Consider the following 19,901-nt stretch of genomic DNA (forward strand, 5'->3'; position numbering starts at 1 on the left):
TTTCCAGTCAAGTGTCAGGAGGAAGAGCAGGTCAGAGGCACCTGGTCGGGGCGTGCGGCCTCTGCAGGCACCTGGCTGTGCTCTGAGGACCTCTAGGCAAGGAGCCAGTGCTCCCCCGAGGCCGGGGAGGAGGCAGGGTCTGAAGGTGCTCAGTGGGGCTTTCACCAGCTTAGCCATCTCTCCCAGTATCGGGCCTTTGCCCCGAGGGTCTGCCCTAGTGGGCCACTGTACTTACAGAGGCAGGCCAAGATGATGCACTGCGGGGCTTCCACCCTTGTGGGCTGTGGTGGGCTCCTCCTCCTTCCTAAATCCTTGCCTCGTTCTGGCTGTAGCAGCACGTGGACAAAGTGAGCTGGCCAAGGCTGGACTCTGGTCCCTTTATTGAGACTGAGGGGCCAGTGGGTCCATCCAAACAAAAATAAATTTCTCTCCCAAAGCCTGCCTGCAGGCTGGGGCCCGCAGCATGTCCTGGCTGGGGCCCACGGCTGTCCCCTAACCCCAGCAGCACAGGTCTGGCTCCCCAGGAGTGACAGGATGCTGGCTGCTCAGTATCTGGAGATCCTAGGTGGAGCAGCGAGGGAGTCCCAGTGGGCCCCCCACCCCGAGCAGGGCTGGCCCCAATATCCATGGTCTTTGTTGGGCCCCTGGGGCTCAGTCATCGGTCAGGGTGATGACGTCGTACTCGATGCCCTGATGTTGCAGCTGTTGGATGTGTTCAGGCACTGCCTCCTCCGTGCCGAATAGGCCTTGGGCTTGGGCCATGGCAGCATCGGCCACCGCTGCCAGGGGAGGGGAAAGGATGGTGAGCCTGAGGCCCAGGAACTAGGCCTGGGCCCCAGGCCCCCAAGACCCTCAGGGTCCAGCCCCGTACCTGTGACAGCTGAGCGTGCTGCAGCCTCGAGCTGGGCCTGTGTGACAAGCTGCTGGCCTGGGGACACCGGCACATACTGGATCTGGAGGAGAGAGGCAATGAGATGTAGCCTCACCAGGACCCCTGCCCGTGGCCCTGGCTCCACCTGGTCCCCAAGGGCCCTACCTGGGACTCCTGAAGGAACGGCGCCCCTTGTTCATACTGGATGTGTGTGATCTGGCCCTCCTGGACCTGGAGAGAGGAAGCCAATCCAGTTACTCTCAAAGGAGGGTGTACACCCCTCTTCTCACTCCTCACCCGCGTCCCAGGCCTGGCCTACCTGGATGTGATGGCCCTCCGGGACCACGACATATTCCTGGGGGAGCAGGTGCTGGACTCCGTCCTGGGAGATGATGTACTGTACCTGAGGAAGGGGGGAGAAGAGGCAGGTGCTGGGGCCCCGCTCCTTGGGAGCTCAGCGAGGAAGGCAGAGCAGGGGGGTCAGGGACACCCTGTCAGCAATGGCAGCTGGAGGAGGAGTTTGGAGAGTACTGTTCCCCCAACCTCTTCCTGGGAATGGGGCCTGGAGACTGGGGGGAGGAGGGCAGGCACTCAGGGCTGAGGTGGCGGCAGCAGCTCACCTGGTTATCAGATGTCACCAGGTGCTGGACCATCTGGCCATCTGCTGTAGTGATCTCTTGGATGTAGGTGGCTTCCTCCTGTCAGGGCCAGGTCAGCTCTAGCTTCAGATTTCTGTGTGCCCTCACCCCTGCCCATGACCTGCCAGCAGGGCCCCCAGCCCAGGCTCTCACCTGATTGGTCACTGTCTGTTCCTGGGCCACGATGATGTGTTCCTGGCCCAGTGCCTGCTGTAGCCGCTCCGGGCCCAGGACCCCGTGACTGGACTGGAGTGCAGCTGGGCAGAGAGGGGTGGACGCTCTTTCAGGGGCTCCAGGGGAACCTGAGACGCCCTGGCCCCGCCCTGGCCCAAGGGTGCCTTCTGGGGCAGCGGCTCAAGTCCTTTGTCCACCCCGGGGCCCCAGGCGCCACTCACTGTGCAGCGTGGCCAGCGTCTCGTCATCACTGTTCAGGATGATGGTCTGGGTGGGGGTCTTGGGGGTCTGGGCCGGGGCCCGCGTGGTCGGGGTTGCCGCTTTCCTCCCATCGGGACTGTGCAGCCGCTGGATGTGGAACTTGAGGTGCCCGTTCCGGTTGAAGCTGAGGGCGAAGGAAGGCGGCTCAGGGGCGGCCCCACCACGCGTGCCCGGCAGCCCCTGCCCGCCTGCGCCCAGCCTCACCGCTGCCCGCAGAGGTGGCACTCGAAGGGCTTCTCGTTGGTGTGGGTCAGCATGTGGCGCCGCAGATCCTTCTTGTTCTTGGAAGCGAAGCTGCACTGGTTGCACTGGTGGGGCCGCAGGCTTGAGTGCTGCGTCATGTGGGCCTGCAGATGGGGCGGAGTCGGGGCACCGGCTGGGTGAGGACAGATGGCTCCCCCACGGACAGGGGAGCCGGGGACCCTGACCTCAGGCGCGGTAGATGTGGGAGGAGCTGGGTGAGAAGTACAAGCCAGACCAAGGTCTGGCACTGCTGGGTGTTGAAGAGCCACGAGCTCCATCGTGAGGCCGCTCGGAAAGCCCTGTGTCTGTTGACACTCAGTTCACCCCTGTGAAACGTACAGGCTCAAAAAGGGGCCTCTGAAGGTCGCCCCCAGCTCTGACACTCTGGGTTCTGGGCCCCGCTCCCCTCACTGAGCCACTGTGAGGATTCAGCATGCGCTCGGATCTGAGAACCGATGATTTTCGGGTGAACAGACGGAGTCCCTGGAACCTGGCCTGCTCCACACCGACCCCCGCACCTCCCTGGGACACTGTGCCCTCAGTGTTCTGGACGACTCGAATCTCCCCAGCTGCCTCACGCCACCGCCCCTCTGCTCCTGCAGGCCCAGCTCAGCCATCACCTCTGGGACATCCCCCCAGCACCCCAAGTCCACGTGACTCGTTCCCCATCTGTGCTCCGCTGTGCGCATTAGTTCACACCGGGGACACTGTCGGGTGTTAGTCACCACCTGGTGTGCCTCCCCGCCAGACTGAGCCCCCTGAGAGCTGGGGCCTTGCTGAGTTATCTCTGACCCCAGCAGGGAGCGGAGGACCTGGCCTGGGGGGGTGCCAGCAGAGGGACGGGGGCACCTACCCGGACCTCGGGCCACTGGCGAGCGCTGAAGGGACAGTCGGGGCACTTGAAGGCACTAGGCCCAGCGTGGGCCCGTTTGTGACTTTCCATCTCAGCTCGGCCGGGGAAGGCCTCAGCGCAGATCTTGCAGGAAAACTTCTTTGACGACGCAGTGGCTGCAGATGGTGGCGAGGGGGGCACTACCAGGCCCAGGGCTTTGCTGGCAGCAGGAGGTGGGGAGGCAGAGCCCTGGGGGTCCCCGACTCGGCGCGTCCTGGCTGGAGACGGGGGCTCAGGGCCGTCTCTGGGCAGCCCCCCACACTGCAGCAAGGGCCACTTGGCTCCAGAGGCCAGGGCGTCTGGACTTGGGAAGGAGATGGAGCCATCTGCAGTCAGCTGTGGACAGGCAGGGGAGCGTGAGGCTCGGAGGGAGGGAGGAAGAAATGGGAAGAGTAGAGGTGGCTACCCCCAGCCTCACCTCGATGTGGTGCAGCTGGGTCCCGTCGGCGGCCATGATGAAGTGGGTGCCAGCTTCTTTCAAGGTGTCACTCACAACCACGGCCTGGGCTGCCTCCCCGGGGGGCTCCTCGCTGCGGGCAGAGGAGAGGGGATAAGGCAGCGTTCCAGGAGAGGATGGAGGGCCACAGGAGTCCCCTTCCCCAAGAAAGGCATCAACTGAGGAGTGACTGCCACCGCAGGTCGACCCCTGGCTCCTCCCTTTACCAGCCGAACCTCCGCTGCCTCTGCGTAAATGGCGACCAAGTGTCCAGAGATCGTCCTTCTCAGGAGCGGTCATCCCTGCCCCCTCGATGGGCATGCTGGGGGGTGGCGAGGTGGAGGGCTCCAGGGGTCAAGCCCAAGTCTGACCAGGTGGGGCAGGAGGAGAGGGCGAGTGGGGAGGCAGGGCCGCAAGGACCCACGGGCCAAGGGTAACGGGCAGATGCTGAGAGACTGGGCTGCCCAGGTGCCGGCCCAGGGGTTCTGGCTCCCATCCCAGCTGAACAAGCCGGTACTTGAATTCAGGGCTTCCTCAGACTGCCCAGGGGTTCAGCGAACATGCGAAACATAAACATTTCTGCCCCAAACGTGCTCAGTGTAGAGAAAGCCAAGTGCAGCTGCAGGGCCTCCAATGTCGCTAAGGAGCCTGAGCTCGTTCCTAAAACGACCTCAGGGACCGTCCCGTACAAGGAGGACGTGGGCTTTGGAACCACAGAGACCAGGGTCAGATCTACAGCCTGTCTGCCCTTAGGCGAGTTACTTCGCCTCCCTCCTCATTTGTAAAGAGAGGGAAACACGCATCTCGTGGGAATGGTTAAGGTGAGTTCACGAATGTCATGTGCCCGGCACATCTTCAGCGGCTCTTGACCTCCTGAAGGGACACGACACCCCTACAGCCCAATTGTTTTACGTGTATTAGGAGCTTTACCTCCGGCCCACTAGGCTTGGGTGGGCGGGGTCCTCATCTGACTCCCCCCAGCACACCTATAAACGGCTGGAGGGGAGGTCTCGCAGGCAGCAGATCTCACCTGTAAGGTGTGCCAGGAGCCGATGTGCCCTCCTCCATGGTGGGTGCCGTGATGACGCTGTAGCCAGCCCCGCCAAATGGCCCAGGCGCCAGGGTGATCTGCTGTAGGTCCGGGGTGCCTAGCTGGCTCTCGGCGGCCACGCTGCCCCCTGGCTCTGCCATGTGGAGGGCTACCACTTGGGGAGTGGCACCTGCTGGGGAGGGCTTCCCACCAGAGGATGCGAACCCTGCTTCCACGTCCTCTGACTTCACCACGGCCACCTGCAACGGCACAAGTGGGCATTACGAGCGGGGTCTGTGGCAAAGGAGCTGGCATTCAAGGCCCTTTTCTATCTCAGGGCCTCAAAGCTCACCCACGGTCTGGCGGGACCCAGTGCCACCACCACGTATTCACACGAGCCCAACTGTGCGTTCCTGGCAACTGGAAAGAGACTTAACGAGAACAGGCTAGAGCGTTACCACCCCCCAAGGGCACTGGGCAACGTCTGGAGACATTTTTGGTTGCCACAATTGGCTGGCACCTAGGGGGCAGAAGCCAGAGATGCTGCCAAACATCCCGGACGAGCAGGACAGCCCCCTCAGCAAGGAATTATCTGGCCCAAAGGGCCAAGGATAAGAAATCCTGAGGCAGAGGAACAAGTAGCAGACCATTTAAGAAAAAAATGCAATAGTCAGAGTGTACCTCACATCCTACTCCAAAGCCTGCTTCAAATGTTTTCAAGATTGAAATGTAACAAATAAAACTCGAGACATATTAAAAAGAAAATATGGATATTCCTATAATCCTTGGGGTGGGAAGAGTTTCCTAATCATGACAGAATATGTTAAAACCTACAGAAAAACCAACCATAAAATGAGATCAGAAAACAAAGAAGCTGGGGGCGTGGGGGGAGATGGTATTTAATAATTCACGTAAGAGATAAAAAGTGGAGTTCCCACACATACAAACAGCCCTTGCAAAGTTATACAAAAGAGACTAATAATTTAATGGAGAAATAGATACAGGGCACAAACATACATCAGAGAAGAAATAAAATGGTCTATGAACATAAGGAAAGAAACTCGATCCCTTTTGTGATCACAAAATTATAAACTAAGACCCTGACATATACTTCCATCACATGGAAGAGATTTATAAAGACTGACGCCCAGCGCTGGCGAGGCTGTGAGGAAGCACACTCTAGTGGTGGTCATGTAACTGACATAGTTTTTGTGAGGCATCACGCCTTGGGACCCACTGATTCTATTTACTTCTAGGAGGTCTTTTTTTCCCCCAACTAAAAAACATGTTTACGAGCACCCGAAAATGTATGTGCACTGAAGCACTGCCTTGAGTTAATGACAAGGAAGCCACCCACGCATAAAGGACTGACGAAATAAGCTTCAGAACATCCCTAGGATGGAATGACGTGGAGACGTCAGGAAGGAGTGGACGCGTGTGTGTGGCCAGGCCGTGCCTCACACGCCGCGGAGGGAAGAAAAGCTAGGCTGCCTGTGAGCGCGGACGGCGTGATCTCATTTTTTAAGGATCAGGAGGTCTCTGTGTTAGTGAGCACGTGGACAAAACTGCAGAAACACTTATTAACCTGTTAACAGTGGAATCAGAGGGGAGGGGAGGAACCTTAAGGACTTTCACCTTCTGAAGAGAACAATTCTTAACGCTCATTTTGGGTTTCACAAGCGTATGTTTTTGTAATCAGAAAAACAAACCAACCAAAATGGATGATACTGGCATGAGAACGGCAAACAGAGCAATAGAACAGAACTTGTCTAGAAACAGACTCCTGTACCTGGGGGAATCCAGTGCACGATAAAGGGGATGCTTTGAACCACTGGGGAAAACGAGAGGATTCGATTTATTGCACTGGACAACTTCTGGGAAAAAAATAAACTTAGTCCCCTACCTTTCTGCACATAACAAAAGTGAATTCCAGGTGGAGTAAAAATTTAAGTGTAAAAAATGAAACCCTAAGAAGAAAATACAAACGAATGTTTATATAATCTTGAGGTGAAGAGGCCTAAGGATGATACCACAGGCAAAAACTATAAAAGCCTGATACGCTGAACTATCTAAAAATGTAAAACTTCTACACACCCCCAGATGCCACAAACTAAACCCTCTGAAGATTCCAGGTCCAACAGCAGGCTCCCCTCCACAGAGCTCTGTCCCCCAGCAGCATGTCACTGTTCCAAGCTGTTGGGATTCATCATCTCAAACACACAGTCTCCATCTTTTCAAGAGGCTGGGAGATGGGAGGTGCTAACAAACCTCTCTCCGCCTTAGAGAATCCTGGAGAGGCACGGGGGAAGGGGAGGGACAAGTAAAGATGATGAACCTGGGGGAAGATGTGCTAGGCTTAAGGTGCATGGAGCATGTGAGAGGTGGCATGGAATGAGGGTGCTAGGCTAGATGGGAAGCTAGTTCAGACTCATGGGCACGGGCGGTGCTTACCGCTCAGCATGGCGGAGACCGCTGGTGACTCCGGACAGAGGAGTGGGAGAGCCTCTGCCCTCCCGGGGCCCCCCTGGCACAGCGGTCCCCCTCCTCTGCGTCTGCCCACTGGGTTTCAGTGGATCTGTCTCCCACCGACTGGGAGCTCCCTGAGGGCAGGGCACGTCTGCTCCATCACTAGCGTCCGCTCCCAGCGTCCAGCGCAGACCTGGCACCACGGGTAAAGCCGGGCCGGGGAGGAGCTCACCTGCAGGGCGGCGCTGCCCAGCTCCCGCCGAGTGCTCATGTTCAGCAACAGGTCCAAGGCTGTCTGTGTGGCCATGGCCGTCGACTCCTCAGCTCCTGGGTGGGTGGGACCTGAGCCTTAGAAATGGCTGGAAAACTGGCACCCAACGCCCTCTTCCCCAGCTTCCGGCCCCCACCGGCACGAGCCCTGCCCCTGCTCCCCCATCCCTCAGAACTCACCTTGCTGGTAGATGATGGTGGCACCGCCCAGGGTGTCAGAACAGAGCAGCGGGGGTGTCTCGGGTGACTGGAGAGGTGCTGCCTCTGGGGGGATCTGCGGGGTGGGAATATGGCCAAGTGTGACAGGGGGCAGCTCAGATTCAAATGCATTCACCAAGCACCTCCTATGTGCCAGACACTTTACAGCTATTGGCTTGTTTCATCTTCACCCTCTTCAAGATATTTTCAAGATATTTACCAGCTCCATGCAACAGATGAACTGACTACGGTTAAGGATCCCACAGCTAGTAAGTAGCAGAACTGGGACTTGAACACAGGACTATCTGACTCCAGAGCCTCTGTGTTCTACCAGCACATTGTGGTGGTCCATCTTTTGGGGAGGGGAGGGGAGGGGGCAGGCAACATACTCAGCTACAAGACTATATTTCTCAGCCTCCCTTGCGGCTGGGTAAAGTGTGGCCCTGTAGTTAAGCAGGAGCTTCTGGTAAAAGTTCACGAGGAAGGTAAGACGGATAGATGGCGGGCATCATTTTTGCTCTTCCCCTATCCCTTCCTCCTGCTCCTTGCCTGGGATGTGGCTAGGAAGGCTGGAGCTCCTGCAGCTATATGGGACCATAAGTCAATCACAGAAATGGGAGTCACATGCCTAGGACGGCTGGGAAAAAGTATCGAGAGAGCTTGGTTCCTGATGACTGATCAAGGAGCTGCCACATGAGCCCTGGGTTGCTGGCCTTCTTTTACATGAAGAGAATAATAAACTATCACCATAGTCAAGATACTGATGTTTCCACGCTCTATTACTAGCACTGGAAAGCCACCCCTACTCTGAGATTAGGGTGACCTATCTGTGACCTCAGCTGCTCTTCACCACAATCCAGAGAGGCAGGGGTCATTTCGCTGTACTCAGTGTGCCAGTGAGGATGCTAGGGCTGGGAGAGGCAGCATCACACCGGCATTGCGGCCAACGCTCCTAACCCCCTGTCTGCTGCCTGAGCTCATTACCTCAGGAGGTCCTGGGGAGCTGGGCGGAGGTCCAGGGGCTGCGCTATGCTGCTGCTTCAGCTCCTCAATCTGTTGCAGAGAGAAGAAGGGGCGACGGCGGGAAGGGGGCTCCTCGGGGTGGCGCCGCCCCCACTCCTCAAAGCTGCTTGCGTGTCGGCACCGTACGTGCAAGCGGAGGTTCTTCTTGTGTCGCGTGCTGAAGTGGCAGTACTCACAGGCAAAGGGCTTGGCCCCTGCAGGCACATGTGTAGGGATGCTTGGGCTTGCCCACCCCCTCTAGGAAGCCTTCTGTGACCCCAAGAACGTCTCCAACTGATTCACTCCCTGCGATGTGTTCCCAAGCTCAGGGAAACCCGTGCTCTGTGCAATTTGGTGTGCCAGGGCAGAAACGAGCCAGGTCTCCCTCTGCGCTCACAGCCTTCCTCCGAGTGCCTATTTTCAAGGTCAGGTGACCACATACTTCTTTTATGACTCATCTCCCGAAGTGTCCCCCCAGCTCTCTTTCTCTCTTCTTCCCTAGTGTGACAGAGGGCTAGGAACCAAGGAGGAGAAAGAACCAACTTTTGCTGTCCATCTTCTGTGGGCCAAGATGTGATGCTGCTTTAGCAGTTTCTTCTGTCGAGGGCAGGGCCTATGTAAGACCTCTCTCAAGCCCCAGTGCCCAGAAGAGACAGGGCTCAGGGAACAAATGGAACTCACGTTTATAACAACCCCATGGTTGGTACTTCTGATTCTCTCCTTTCACAACTAAGAAAGGTTCAGAGAGCGCCAGCAACTGGCCCTGGGCCACACAGAGAAGAGCTGGCTGCGTTGGAAACTCAGCTGAGGTTAGAGTGACAGACCCAGGGGGGATTCCCTGCAGTAGAAGGGCTGGGGCTGCCGAGGGGGATGAAGAGGACAGAGCTGAGCCTCTGACAGGGTGCTACGGTGTGTTGGGGGGTGGCTGGCCTGACCTGTGTGCTTGACAGCCACGTGGGACAGCAGGAAGTCCTCTCGGAAGGTGCGGTAGGGGCAAAAGCTGCACTTGAAGGGCTTGTCGCTGACATGGGAAAGCTGGTGGTTCAGCAGCGCCTTCTTGTCCTCACAAACGAACTCGCAGAACTCGCACTTGAACCTGGAGGTGGTCGGAGAGGGGAGAGCTCAGCGACAGGGCGCGGTGGGGCACTGCAGCCCCAGGGGCCTCCTCGGGGATGTACCTGCGGTTGGCGACGACCTGGATATGCGTGAGCAGGTGCATCTTGAAGGTGTAGCGCTTCTTAAAAGACTTTCCACACTGTGGGGGGTGGAGAGGTAGGTCAGACCAGGGAGCCCCCAGGCAGGCCCCCTGCCCCCAGCCCCACCCACCTTGTCACACATGTGGGGCTTCTCGGTGCTGTGAGTCTTCATGTGCTGCGTGAGTCTCTTCTGCATGGGGTAGACACGGCCACACACAGGGCAGGGGAAGGAGCTCAGCTTCGGGGTCTGGGAAGGGACAGAAGGGGCCGGGTGGAGAGAAAAGGGGAGGAGAGAGGGTGAGACCATGCCTCCTCCCTCACCAACCCCCCAGCCACCCTCAAGCAGGCTCCCTTCCCGGCCTGAGGCCCCAGACTCACCGGGTCTGGCCTCTTCTTCCTGGGGGAGAAAGGCACAGGAGTCAGACCATCTTGTCCCCAAGCCCACCCCAGACCCTCCCCCGCTGACCAGACCCATCCTCAGCCCTGTCCTCAGCCCCAACCCAAGCCCCTTTCTCTTCGAACAATATTCCCCCAATGGGAGTTCGCTGGGGAAAAGTTTTGCAGTCAACTAACTTTAGGAACAGTGCATTCTCTGTCTGTCTCTGTCTCTCTGTCTCTCTCTCTCACTCTCTCTCTCTCTCTCTCTGTCTCTCTCTCTCTCTCTCTCTCTCTGTCACAAAATGCATTTGCATTTTAAAGGCTCTGAGAAGCTCTGCAGGGAAAAGAGCTGTTGAACCAGGTTTTCGACCTGGTGTCCCTAATCTTATGTGGACATAGAACTCCCCCTCCCTTTTTATTTTTTTTTTAAAGAAACACCTAAAAGCGGGAATTCCCTGGCTGTCCAGTGGTTAGCACTCAGCGCTTCCACTGCTGAGGCCCGGGGTTCAACTTCTGGTCGGGGAACTAAGATCCTGCAAGCCGCACTGTGATACTTCAGTGAACAATCACTAGGCCCTTGAGGATCTTTGCTTTTCCACCCACTTGTCCTACATCTGCCCTATCAGTGCCGTGAGAGATGGAGTATGGACGTGGAGCCTGGAAGACCTTCAGATCATTTTCTGAGACCCTTTAGGTACACGATTTCCTTTAATCACCTCAGCAGTGACTGTCCCCAATTTACAAAGCTCGAAGCAGGAAAGAGACCAAATAAGGGACCTCTAGACCCTGACACTGCCCTGTTCTGAGCCAAGTGATCTGGGAAGAGTCGCCCTGCCTTCCCCATCTGCGCTGTGCTGCAAACGGGGCTGGCCCCGAGCAGGGGCTCAGCAAGGGGGACCCGTGCTTACCCTGGGCCTTCACTTCCCCACCCCCACTGACCGGTCCCGGCTATGCACGGCCGCGTGCCGGATGACATCCTTCCGGTAAACACTGGTGTAGCTGCATTCGTCACACTTGTAGGGCTTACTGCCCACGTGGTTGAACATGTGCTCCTGGGAGAGAGGCAGGACAGGGGCTGGGGTCTAGCCTTCCTTCCTGCCTACCCGCCCTGTGCCTACAGCCATAGAGGCGCCCCCTCCCCACTGCACCCTGGAACAACCCCCGCTCCCCACCCCCACCGCAGGGGTCCGGAGAACAACTTCTAGGTCCGGGTCTGAGGGAGGAAGCACCGTGCGCACAAAGCACAGGGGCTCTGGCCATCTGTGCTCAAGCTACCCCCGACCTCCACCCGTGGGCAGCTCTGCCTCACTTTGGCCAAGCCAAGCTGCAGTTTCCTGCGTCAGTAAAATGGGGCTCTCAACACCTATGACTTTGTTGGGCTACGTGAGATGATAAAAAGGAACCCCTTTCTTGAGACACGTTACCGCCACCAGCTGGGAGACTTTCTAACACACTGAATTCGATTAAAGCAGTTGCACTGCCATCTGCCCGGTGTGGTGGTAGTGAGGCAAGTCTAAGACGATGTGACGCCACCACGCAGTGTAAGGCCTACCACAGTGCGCCCTCGGCCCAGACGCACACCCTGACACGGGGCAGGAGGGTGACCGCGGGTGCAGGTGATCTCCACTCCCCCTGGGGCCTTCTCCCATCCAGCGTCCCTTCTCCCCCTGCCCTCCCGCGGCCACACCTTGAGCGAGGACCAGCGGCGGGAGCGGTAGCTGCACTGCAGGCACTTGAAGAGCTGGGGGTTGCCAGCCTCGTGGGAGTTGACGTGGAAGCGCAGGTCCTCGTGGGACAGGAAGCGGGAACCGCAGATGCGGCACAAGAAGGGCCGCAGGAGGGGTTTGGGCGACTTGTAATAGTACCTGCCAGGAGGGTGTTGGGGAGAGGTCTGGCTGGGTCAGGGGTCTGGCCACTTCCCCCTGCCCCCAGCCCTCATCTCTGCTCGTCGCCGTACTTGCGGTATTTCTTGCCGAGGAAGCGCCTGGAGGGTCGCCCACGGCGGCGGGGCGGGGCGGCGGGCTCGTCCTGGCAGGACGGTGCTGCGTTCTCCACATCTGACTGGCTCATGCCGGGTTCCACAGGGGGCCGGTTGGCCTTGCCCAGGGCCACCAAGCGTCCCGGGCCTGAGGAGCTGGGTGCCTCGGGGTCTTGTGGCTCCAGAGGGCTCTGTCCAGTCTGGGAGCTGACCAGAGGCTCTCCTTCCACACCTGCCATGGACACACCAGGACAGATGTGGACAGCTGTGCCAGAGGCCAGCCAAAATATCCTCCCCGCCACACACCGTCACAGACCACTGATAGGCCCGTCAGGTCACGGGACAGACGCAGGCAGCCCGTGGTTAGAGGGCAGCGTGGACATATGGCTCCTCCTGCAGCTGACGGGCTGTTAGCACAGCACGACTTAAATGGGACAGTCTGGAGCAGCACTGGGAGAGCTGGGACCTCGCGGCCAGGAGACCTGCGGGTAGGCTAAGCTGTCATCGACTTGCTGTGTGCTCTCAGGCAAAGCCACTCCCCTCTCTGAGTCTCATTTTCCCCGTCTATCAAATGGATATAATTGTTGCTCTAGTGACCTCATGGGAACGTTCTAAAGACTGGGGAGCAACAGCAACACTTAAACACTGGTTTTCCCAACGGAGGCTGTGTAGTTGGAGGGCAGACGGGAGGAAGGGAAGAGACATCACCGCACACACTCGCAAAGCCTCTGACGTCTGAACATCCGAATGCGTTACCTATTCAAAAACACTAACAGCATTTCAATGTAATGTTTTAAAAATTCAAAATTATATGCCATTTTGTTTCTTAATGGGGTGCCAGGTTATTCAGGTGTGTTCACCTTGTGAAAATTCACTGAGCTGTGAATTCACTAAGCTGATTCACTTAGTATACATGTGCTTTTCAACACATATACCTCAGTAAAAAGTTATTTGAAAAAATAAGACTAAAAAATACAACACCCACAACTGCATGTACAAAAACAGCTACGATGTATTTTTTCCCTATTTAAGCCTTAAAAAACAACCCTAAGAGGCGGGTGCTATCACCTCCGTTCATAATAAGAGAATGGGAGATTCAAGAGGCAAAGTAACATGCTCCAGGTCACACAGCTGGTAGGTGGCAGAGCCGGCATTCATGCCCACGGCGGGTCTTTCCTGTCCCCGGCTTGTAATGCTCCAAGCCCGTGCTCCTCCAACATAGTCTCAGACCTCAGACTTATTCTCATTTTAGTAATAATTCTTAAAACTTAACTTATTAGTTCAGTACTCAAACTTCTGTGCTGTGACAGCTTACCACCGAAAAGCCGTTTCAGAAAGCTGCCATATCCTAACTCTCAAGCTTGGTATGGGAGAGCTTTCCCCTTTACGAGGAGGCCTGCAGGTCACCCCGGTGGGATTGAGACATGCTGCTCTGCAAGCATGTCTGCAAGGGCTCCATGGAAGCAAGCGGGGAACGAGGCCACCCCTGGGCCCCACCGCACAGCCCCGCCCACAAGTAAGTCTCACCATCCAGGAGATCCGAGGTCTCCAGGCGAGGCAGCTTCCGGGGCCGGCCAGGTCTCCTGCGGGGTCTCGGTATACTGGGAGTGGGGCGCTGGGGCCGTAGCTGCCGGCCCCGGGGCTCATCCTCAGCAGGGTTATAGTCGCTGTCCTCTGTGGGGACAGCAAAAGAAGGGGGGCATCAGCCTTGACCTTTCAGTCCTGACCCCTTGCCAGCTTCCCTGGAAAGAGGCCCACTTCCCTATCCCTCCCTGCCTGTTCCTCCCTTCAAACCCACCAGTGATGCCTCCTCCGGGAAGCCCTCCTGATGTCCCCCTGGCTAACTGTGAGCGCCACTCTCTGGCCTCTGCAGTCCTTTCTCTGTACCTTTCCTAACACCTACCACTAGCTCAGATGGCACCTTTATGTGAATCAGAAAAAAGCACTCCTTCCTCAATACACTTTACGGCCATTGTTAGAAAACAGCTGCCTAGTCACTCCAGTCTACAAAGTACGACTACGCTATCCATTGAGGGAGCCAGTAGCTCCCTCACTAGCCATACGTGGCTGAGCCATACTGAGCACTTGGAATACGCCTAGACTAACTGGAGACATAAGTATAAAACACACAACAGATTTCCGAAAATTAGTATGAGAAAAAGAACGTAAAGCTTACTAATAACTTTTTATAATCATTGCATATTGAAATGATAATACTTTAGACATAATGGGTAAATAAAATATATGACTGAACTTAAATTCATCTTTTTCATTTTACTTTTAATATGACAACAAAAAACACACGTGGCTTCCATTCTGTTTCTGCTAGACAAATGTGAATGTGACCCTCTTGGACACAGTACTATTTTTCAGCGCATGGCCCGTACAGCTGCGCACAAAGCTCCTGGTCCCAGAGCTCCAACTCCTCTATCTTATGCTGGAGGCGCTCGTGGCTGCGTGTGCGCCAGTTCCTCTTCCCTGGCCCTCCCTACAGGCCAGGGGGAGCTCCGTATTTGCAGATGTGGGTGTGGGTGACAGGACTGAGAGCCACGGTAGCCTACCTTCCAGGTCATCGATGGCGCCGGCGTCTATGATGTCATCATCGTCTTCCTCCTCTGGGCCCTCTTCCTCCTGGGTCCTGGCGGAGGCACCCCACTTCCGCAGACGTCCCTTTTTCCCGGTGGCGGCGGCTGCTAGCGGTACAACAAGCTTGCTGCATGTGACTCTTGGCAGCCCAGCCCCACCTGTGGAGGCGGCCAGGCAGGCCACCGTCAATGCACCTGGGCAGAAGTGCCGCTCCCGCATGTGGCGCAACAGTGTGGCCTTGGCGCTGCTCCGGTACTGGCACATCTTGCACTTGAACTGCTGCACCACCACCACCTCCATCATGGCCTCCAGGCTCTGCAGGTCTGGCTCCTCAGCGCCAGAACCCAGGCATGGCTGCGCTGGGGAGCTGGGTCCACCCTGTACCTCCTCAGGTGGCTCCAGGCACGTGGATGTGGACGTGGGGCCATCGGCTAGAGCTTCGATGGCTGCCAGGCTGTGGGCCAGGGTGGAACTGGACATCGGTGATGCCATGGGGGCCCCTGGGAAGGTGAGGGAATCAGAGGGGAGGAAGTGGAGGGGGAGGCTGGCCACGAGCTACAGCTGCCCCTCCCAGGCAGGCCCAGGGATCCAAGAACCCCACTCCTCACCAGAGTAACAGTGGAGGAACTGAGAGGCCCAAGGCAGTGGAGAAGCTGCCAAGATCACACAGTGAGTCTACGGCAGAGCCTCCCTGTCCTACTCCCCCGCCCACGGCAGGGTTCCCTGGGTCTGGCGCCTGGAGTCTTACCATCGTCTGGTCCCTGCAGGATTAGGTACCGTGTGGTCTCGGACCCACTCCCCTCAGCACTGGTCACGGTGATGCAGCCTGGGCAGAGGTGTGAGGAGGGGATGCACAGCTGATAATGACAATTGTCACTGCCCACACTCATTCTGACTCACCCGTGAGACTGAGTCCGCTGCCCCATTGCCCACTTCCCGCCCAGGGCAGGGCTGTTGAGAGGTCTGCTGTGTGTGACACGCTGGCCCAGCAGCCAGTCCACAGCTGCCCACCTTTAACCATTAAAGGAGGACTGGCTTTTCAGGCCATCCCAGGGCTTTTCCAGGTGCTACAACCCTTACACAGATCATTATAATAGAAAGTAGTTTGGTAAATCATGAGCACCCGCTCTGGAGTCACTGTCTGAGCTCACGCCCCAACACTTGCTGAAGACAGCGGGTACATTAGTTTACGTCCTCTGTGCCTTGGCTTTCTCATCCAGACTGTGAGAATAACAGCATCTACCTTTTGGGGTTACCAAGAGGATTGATGAACTACTGCAGGTTAAGTATTTAGAACAGACTCCAGTACAAAGTTAGGTATCACTGTTTCTATATTTATTGAGTGCTTATCATATGCCAGGAACTATACTGTACTATCTCATTAAATCCCCACATCGGGGCTTCCCTGGTGGCGCAGTGGTTGAGAGTCCGCCTGCCGATGCAGGGGACACGGGTTTGTGCCCCGGTCCGGGAGGATCCCACATGCCGCGGAGCGGCTCGGCCCGTGAGCCATGGCCGCTGAGCCTGCACGTCCGGAGCCTGTGCTCCGCAAGGGGAGAGGCCACAGCAGTGAGAGGCCCGCGTACCGGAAAAAAAAAAAATCCCCACATCGTTTACCACTATGAGACGGGGTTACTGTTTCCATGTTACAAACTCAGAGTGGTAAGGTTATCTGCCTGAGTCTGCACAGCTGCTTCTGCAGGGAAACCCTTATGGGGCAACTCTTGCCCCCTGTGACCTGACTCACTCTGGATGAGGTCGGGCCCGATGGTGGACTCGATGATCTTGTCAATAGCTGAGCCCAGGTCTGACGAAGAAGCCGTGCAGTCGGACACCAGCATGTTGGGGTCTGGGAGTGCGCTGGAGTGCACCAGGGCTGGGGGGCCGCCTGTCACCCCTGCCACTGGCCCGTGGGAAACAGAAGATGAATCAGGGAGGTAGCCATGGGGCAGGGGGTCTGTGCTGGAGCTGCTCTCGGATACCTCCTCCTGGGGGACGGGAAACAGGCAAAGGGGGAGTTTAGGAGCCAGGGATGGGGCAGGGCAGGCTGCCCCCACCCTGGCCCAAGGATGTGGTAGGTGGAGCCACCCACACCCTCACCCCCATTGAGGACCAGTGAGAGAAACCCTCTAGTCACAGAGCTCCCCCAAGAACAAGCGCCAGGGTCCCTGGCTCTGGCCAGGTACAAGGCCCCACGTTTCCCACACCTCACACAACAGCCAGGTGAGGCTATTCTCGTCAGGCTTTCAAATAAGCTGTTCCCTCTGCCTGAAACGCTTCCTAGCATCACACCGTGGCTAACTCCTACTCAGCCTTCTCACTGCCATTCACCTGGTACCTCTCCTGGAAAGATGACCCTGACCCACAAAGCCAAGTTAGGACCTCTCCATCCTCAGTGCTATAGTCGCCTGTGTCCCGCCATCACATTATGGTTCACTCTGCAATGTTCCGTCTCCCAGGTCAGACTCCGTAAGAGCCAGGACCACATCTCTCGTCTCCTGCTGTATCCCCTGGGCCCAGCACAAGCTGGGCACATGCTAAGTCCACCTCTGCTGAATTGATAAAACCCCTGGACCCCAAGGTGGGGGCTACTGTTGTGCACCTCTATAATGTGATGTCCTGAAAATGATCACTATCTTGCAGACAATGACAACGGTAATGGCTGGTGCTTATCGGCTGCTTACCATGTGCTGAGCCCTGTGTTAATTGCTTTGCATATATTAATTCATTTAGCTCTCAAAAAAAAAAAAGAGGAAAACCTATTGAGGCAAGTATATTTATTATTCCCATTCTATAGATGAGAAAACTGACAGCTAAAAGTTTGGGTAGCTTATCTAAGATCACAGAGCCAGGAGACTATTTTACAAAGCGTTTCCAAGAAAATGTCTGATGGTTGCTCACAACAGAGCACCCTCAGGAGTAGGTATTTCTGCTCCGTTTTAGACTGACGACCGAGGTTCAAAGAGGCGTCCCAGTGAATCAGTGGTACAGCCAAGACTTGAACCAGGTCACCTGCACCCCAAAGAGTGAGGACAGTGGGTAGTGCAGTGGGTCAGCCCACAGCCTAGATTTGAATCCTGGCGCTGTGTCTCAGTTTGCTCCTCTGTGAGATATGGAAAAGAGTGGTATGTGCCTTACAAGGTATGAGACTTAAATGAGAAAATCCACGCTAAGGGCCTGGCATGGTGCCCGGCTCACAGTAAACCATAATCAAATATTAGCTATAAGCAAGCCTTGCTGGCTTCTTCCCCTTGGTCGCCAGGCACTGCTGCCTGCGGTCCCTGCCACCACCCACGCCGGCAAGCAACGTCCATACCAGAGAGCTGGTGCCGCGGTCCGAACTCTGCCCCACGCCAGAGTCGTCGGCCTCGGCTGGCCCCGGAGCGGCCGCGGCGTCGCTGCTGTCGGCCGACACGGCTTCTGAGGTGCCCACACCCAAGCCGCTCTCAGAGGGCTCCTCGGGCCGGCCAGGACCAGGGGCCGTGTCGCTACTGCTCTCCACCTCGTTCTCCTCCATCGGCTCGGGGGGCGGCCTGATAGGGGGGCCCAGGGTCCGGGGCCTTTACTCTGCGAGAAGAGGTGACGGGGGCTGGAACAGGTGGGCTTCATCTCGGGTCCCCGCGGCGCACGCAGCTGCGCCCATATGCCCATTTCGCAGATGCAAACACTGAGTCGCCGACGGGGCGGGGCTTTCTACTGTATTGCGAGGGGAGCTTCGAGAAAACAGGACCAGGAAGCCTTGCCTCCCAGTCTCGGGTCCTTCCCCCATCCCCGGAGGGTGGTCAGTGGCGGGTAATCTTGACCCTTTGCTCCTCCCCTCCATGATTCCCGCAGAGTGGTTCACTCTACGGGCCCCGGCCGGGCTCAGTGGCTCAGCCCTTCGGTCCCCCGAGTCCCCCCGGGTGCAGAGTCGGTGGTACAGCCCGCAAGCCCCCCGGGTCAGCGGCTCGCTCCCCCCTCCCCTGGTTCCCCTGCGGAGGGGGCTGACAGCGACGGTCCCGGGGCCTGGAGACTCGGGGCTGTCCCCGGCGCTGCCTGCGCTCCAGGCCCGACGCCATCTTGTGGCGGCTCCGGGTTTCCGCTCAGGCAAGTGCGAGAGCGACTAAAGGGCCTGGGACCCCGGGGCCCTGTTCGGACAGCCCCGCCGGCCCGGGACCTCTCCACTGGGTATCCCCGCAGTGTGGCCCCACTTCACAGCAGGGTGCAGTGGGGCGACCTGACTCCACCCGACGCTCACCTGACGCTTTCGTAGCTGCGTTCCTCTCTGACTCCGGCATCGACGAAGTCGCCATCCTCTTTCCCCCGCTGCGGAGGGACCCATCGACCTTCCGTAGGCCGGGACTACTTCCTACGCCGGCCCGGAGAAAGACAGGCTTCCAGTGTGCTGGAAGGTGGCCCCGAGGTCTCAAAACCATAATAGAGTTCTCAGAGAATATAGGATTTTACATGTCTCCTAGTATGCGTGACGGAGTCCTCTATGGGTTGGGAGCTACTTTCTCTCCGGCGGAGGAATACATAGGAGTGGCTACGTGACGTCACTGCTGGGTCCCTTCCCTGGGCCGCAGGGTTGGGCGCGGCTAAGGCTGGCCCCACGTCCGGGGGCGTGGCTCCCAGTGGCCTGACCACGCCCTTCCCGGAACAGCTCAGAAAAGCGTGAAACCAGGATGTTTTGGCTTGGTGGGAGAGGAGTAAATGTTATCGGTCTTTTCGCCTGGCTTTCAACCGATTATTTTACGCTCTCATCGAACCCAATCAAATCCTTCCCGATTAGGTTTGACGTGTCCTGGAAAGAGGGGAGCATATAGTCCTTGTTTTACTGATGGGGAAACTGAGACCCCGAGATGGGAAGTGGCTGGTCCAACGTCACATCAAGTAAAAGGACTTGGAATGCAAGCCCCGATGGCTGGAGTTAGGGAAATGGAGAAGAGTCAGTGCAGGGCCCTTACTGAGCTCTGTACACGTATTTGTTACATAATAGAGCTGGGAAGTCAAGGCATTCTCCATAGCCTTCCTCTGCCCAGTGCAGATGTATTTAAAGGTCTGCAGTCTTTCAGAAAGGTATGACCGTCCTTCTGATGCCCGAAATGCCACTTTTGGCAACACCCTCAGCTTAAGCCTTTTTAGCATTTTGCGCAGGAACCTGGCGCCCCGGTTTGTCCTGAAGTCTCTGTGTTGCATAAGTTGTTTTCGTCGATTGAAAAATACAAATTTGGCGGGGGGCGGGGTGGGGTGGGGAGGGCGGGGAGAATCAAAAAAAAATCCTGCAAAGAAAACTTATTTTA

The 19,901-nt window shown here is 57.1% G+C and overlaps 1 protein-coding gene across 5 annotated transcripts; it reads right to left on the reverse strand.

Annotated features, from left to right (window-relative positions):
* Positions 1-351: 351 nt before the first annotated feature.
* ZNF335 (zinc finger protein 335) lies at positions 352-19,105 on the reverse strand. Of its 5 annotated transcripts, none has more exons than XM_089896963.1 (27): positions 18,857-19,105; positions 17,936-18,186; positions 16,367-16,607; positions 15,368-15,445; positions 14,595-15,119; positions 13,561-13,707; positions 12,013-12,265; positions 11,743-11,920; positions 10,995-11,107; positions 10,056-10,074; positions 9,808-9,924; positions 9,660-9,736; positions 9,417-9,577; positions 8,464-8,696; positions 7,462-7,555; positions 7,244-7,338; positions 4,546-4,805; positions 3,498-3,609; positions 3,041-3,415; positions 2,149-2,291; positions 1,905-2,068; positions 1,663-1,766; positions 1,492-1,569; positions 1,191-1,274; positions 1,037-1,102; positions 872-953; positions 352-779 (listed from the first exon to the last, which is right to left on the reverse strand). In XM_089896963.1, exons 2-27 carry the CDS (start codon positions 18,134-18,136, stop codon positions 652-654), a joined length of 4,128 nt encoding a protein of 1,375 aa, XP_089753089.1. In that variant the 5' UTR covers positions 18,137-18,186; positions 18,857-19,105; the 3' UTR covers positions 352-651. The 5 variants fall into 5 exon arrangements, with proteins under 5 accessions (XP_089753089.1, XP_089753091.1, XP_089753090.1 ...); XM_089896965.1 differs by lacking the exon at positions 18,857-19,105 and having other exon boundaries at positions 14,595-14,723; positions 14,814-15,119; positions 17,936-18,836; XM_089896964.1 differs by lacking the exon at positions 18,857-19,105 and having other exon boundaries at positions 14,595-14,726; positions 14,814-15,119; positions 17,936-18,836.
* Between the last annotated feature and the right edge of the window lie 796 nt (positions 19,106-19,901).

The sequence above is a fragment of the Delphinapterus leucas genome, chromosome 15 (assembly GCF_059928025.1).
Source record: "Delphinapterus leucas isolate spDelLeu-1000000601 "Yukka" chromosome 15, BTC_Dleu_Yukka2, whole genome shotgun sequence".
Classification (NCBI taxonomy): domain Eukaryota; kingdom Metazoa; phylum Chordata; class Mammalia; order Artiodactyla; family Monodontidae; genus Delphinapterus; species Delphinapterus leucas.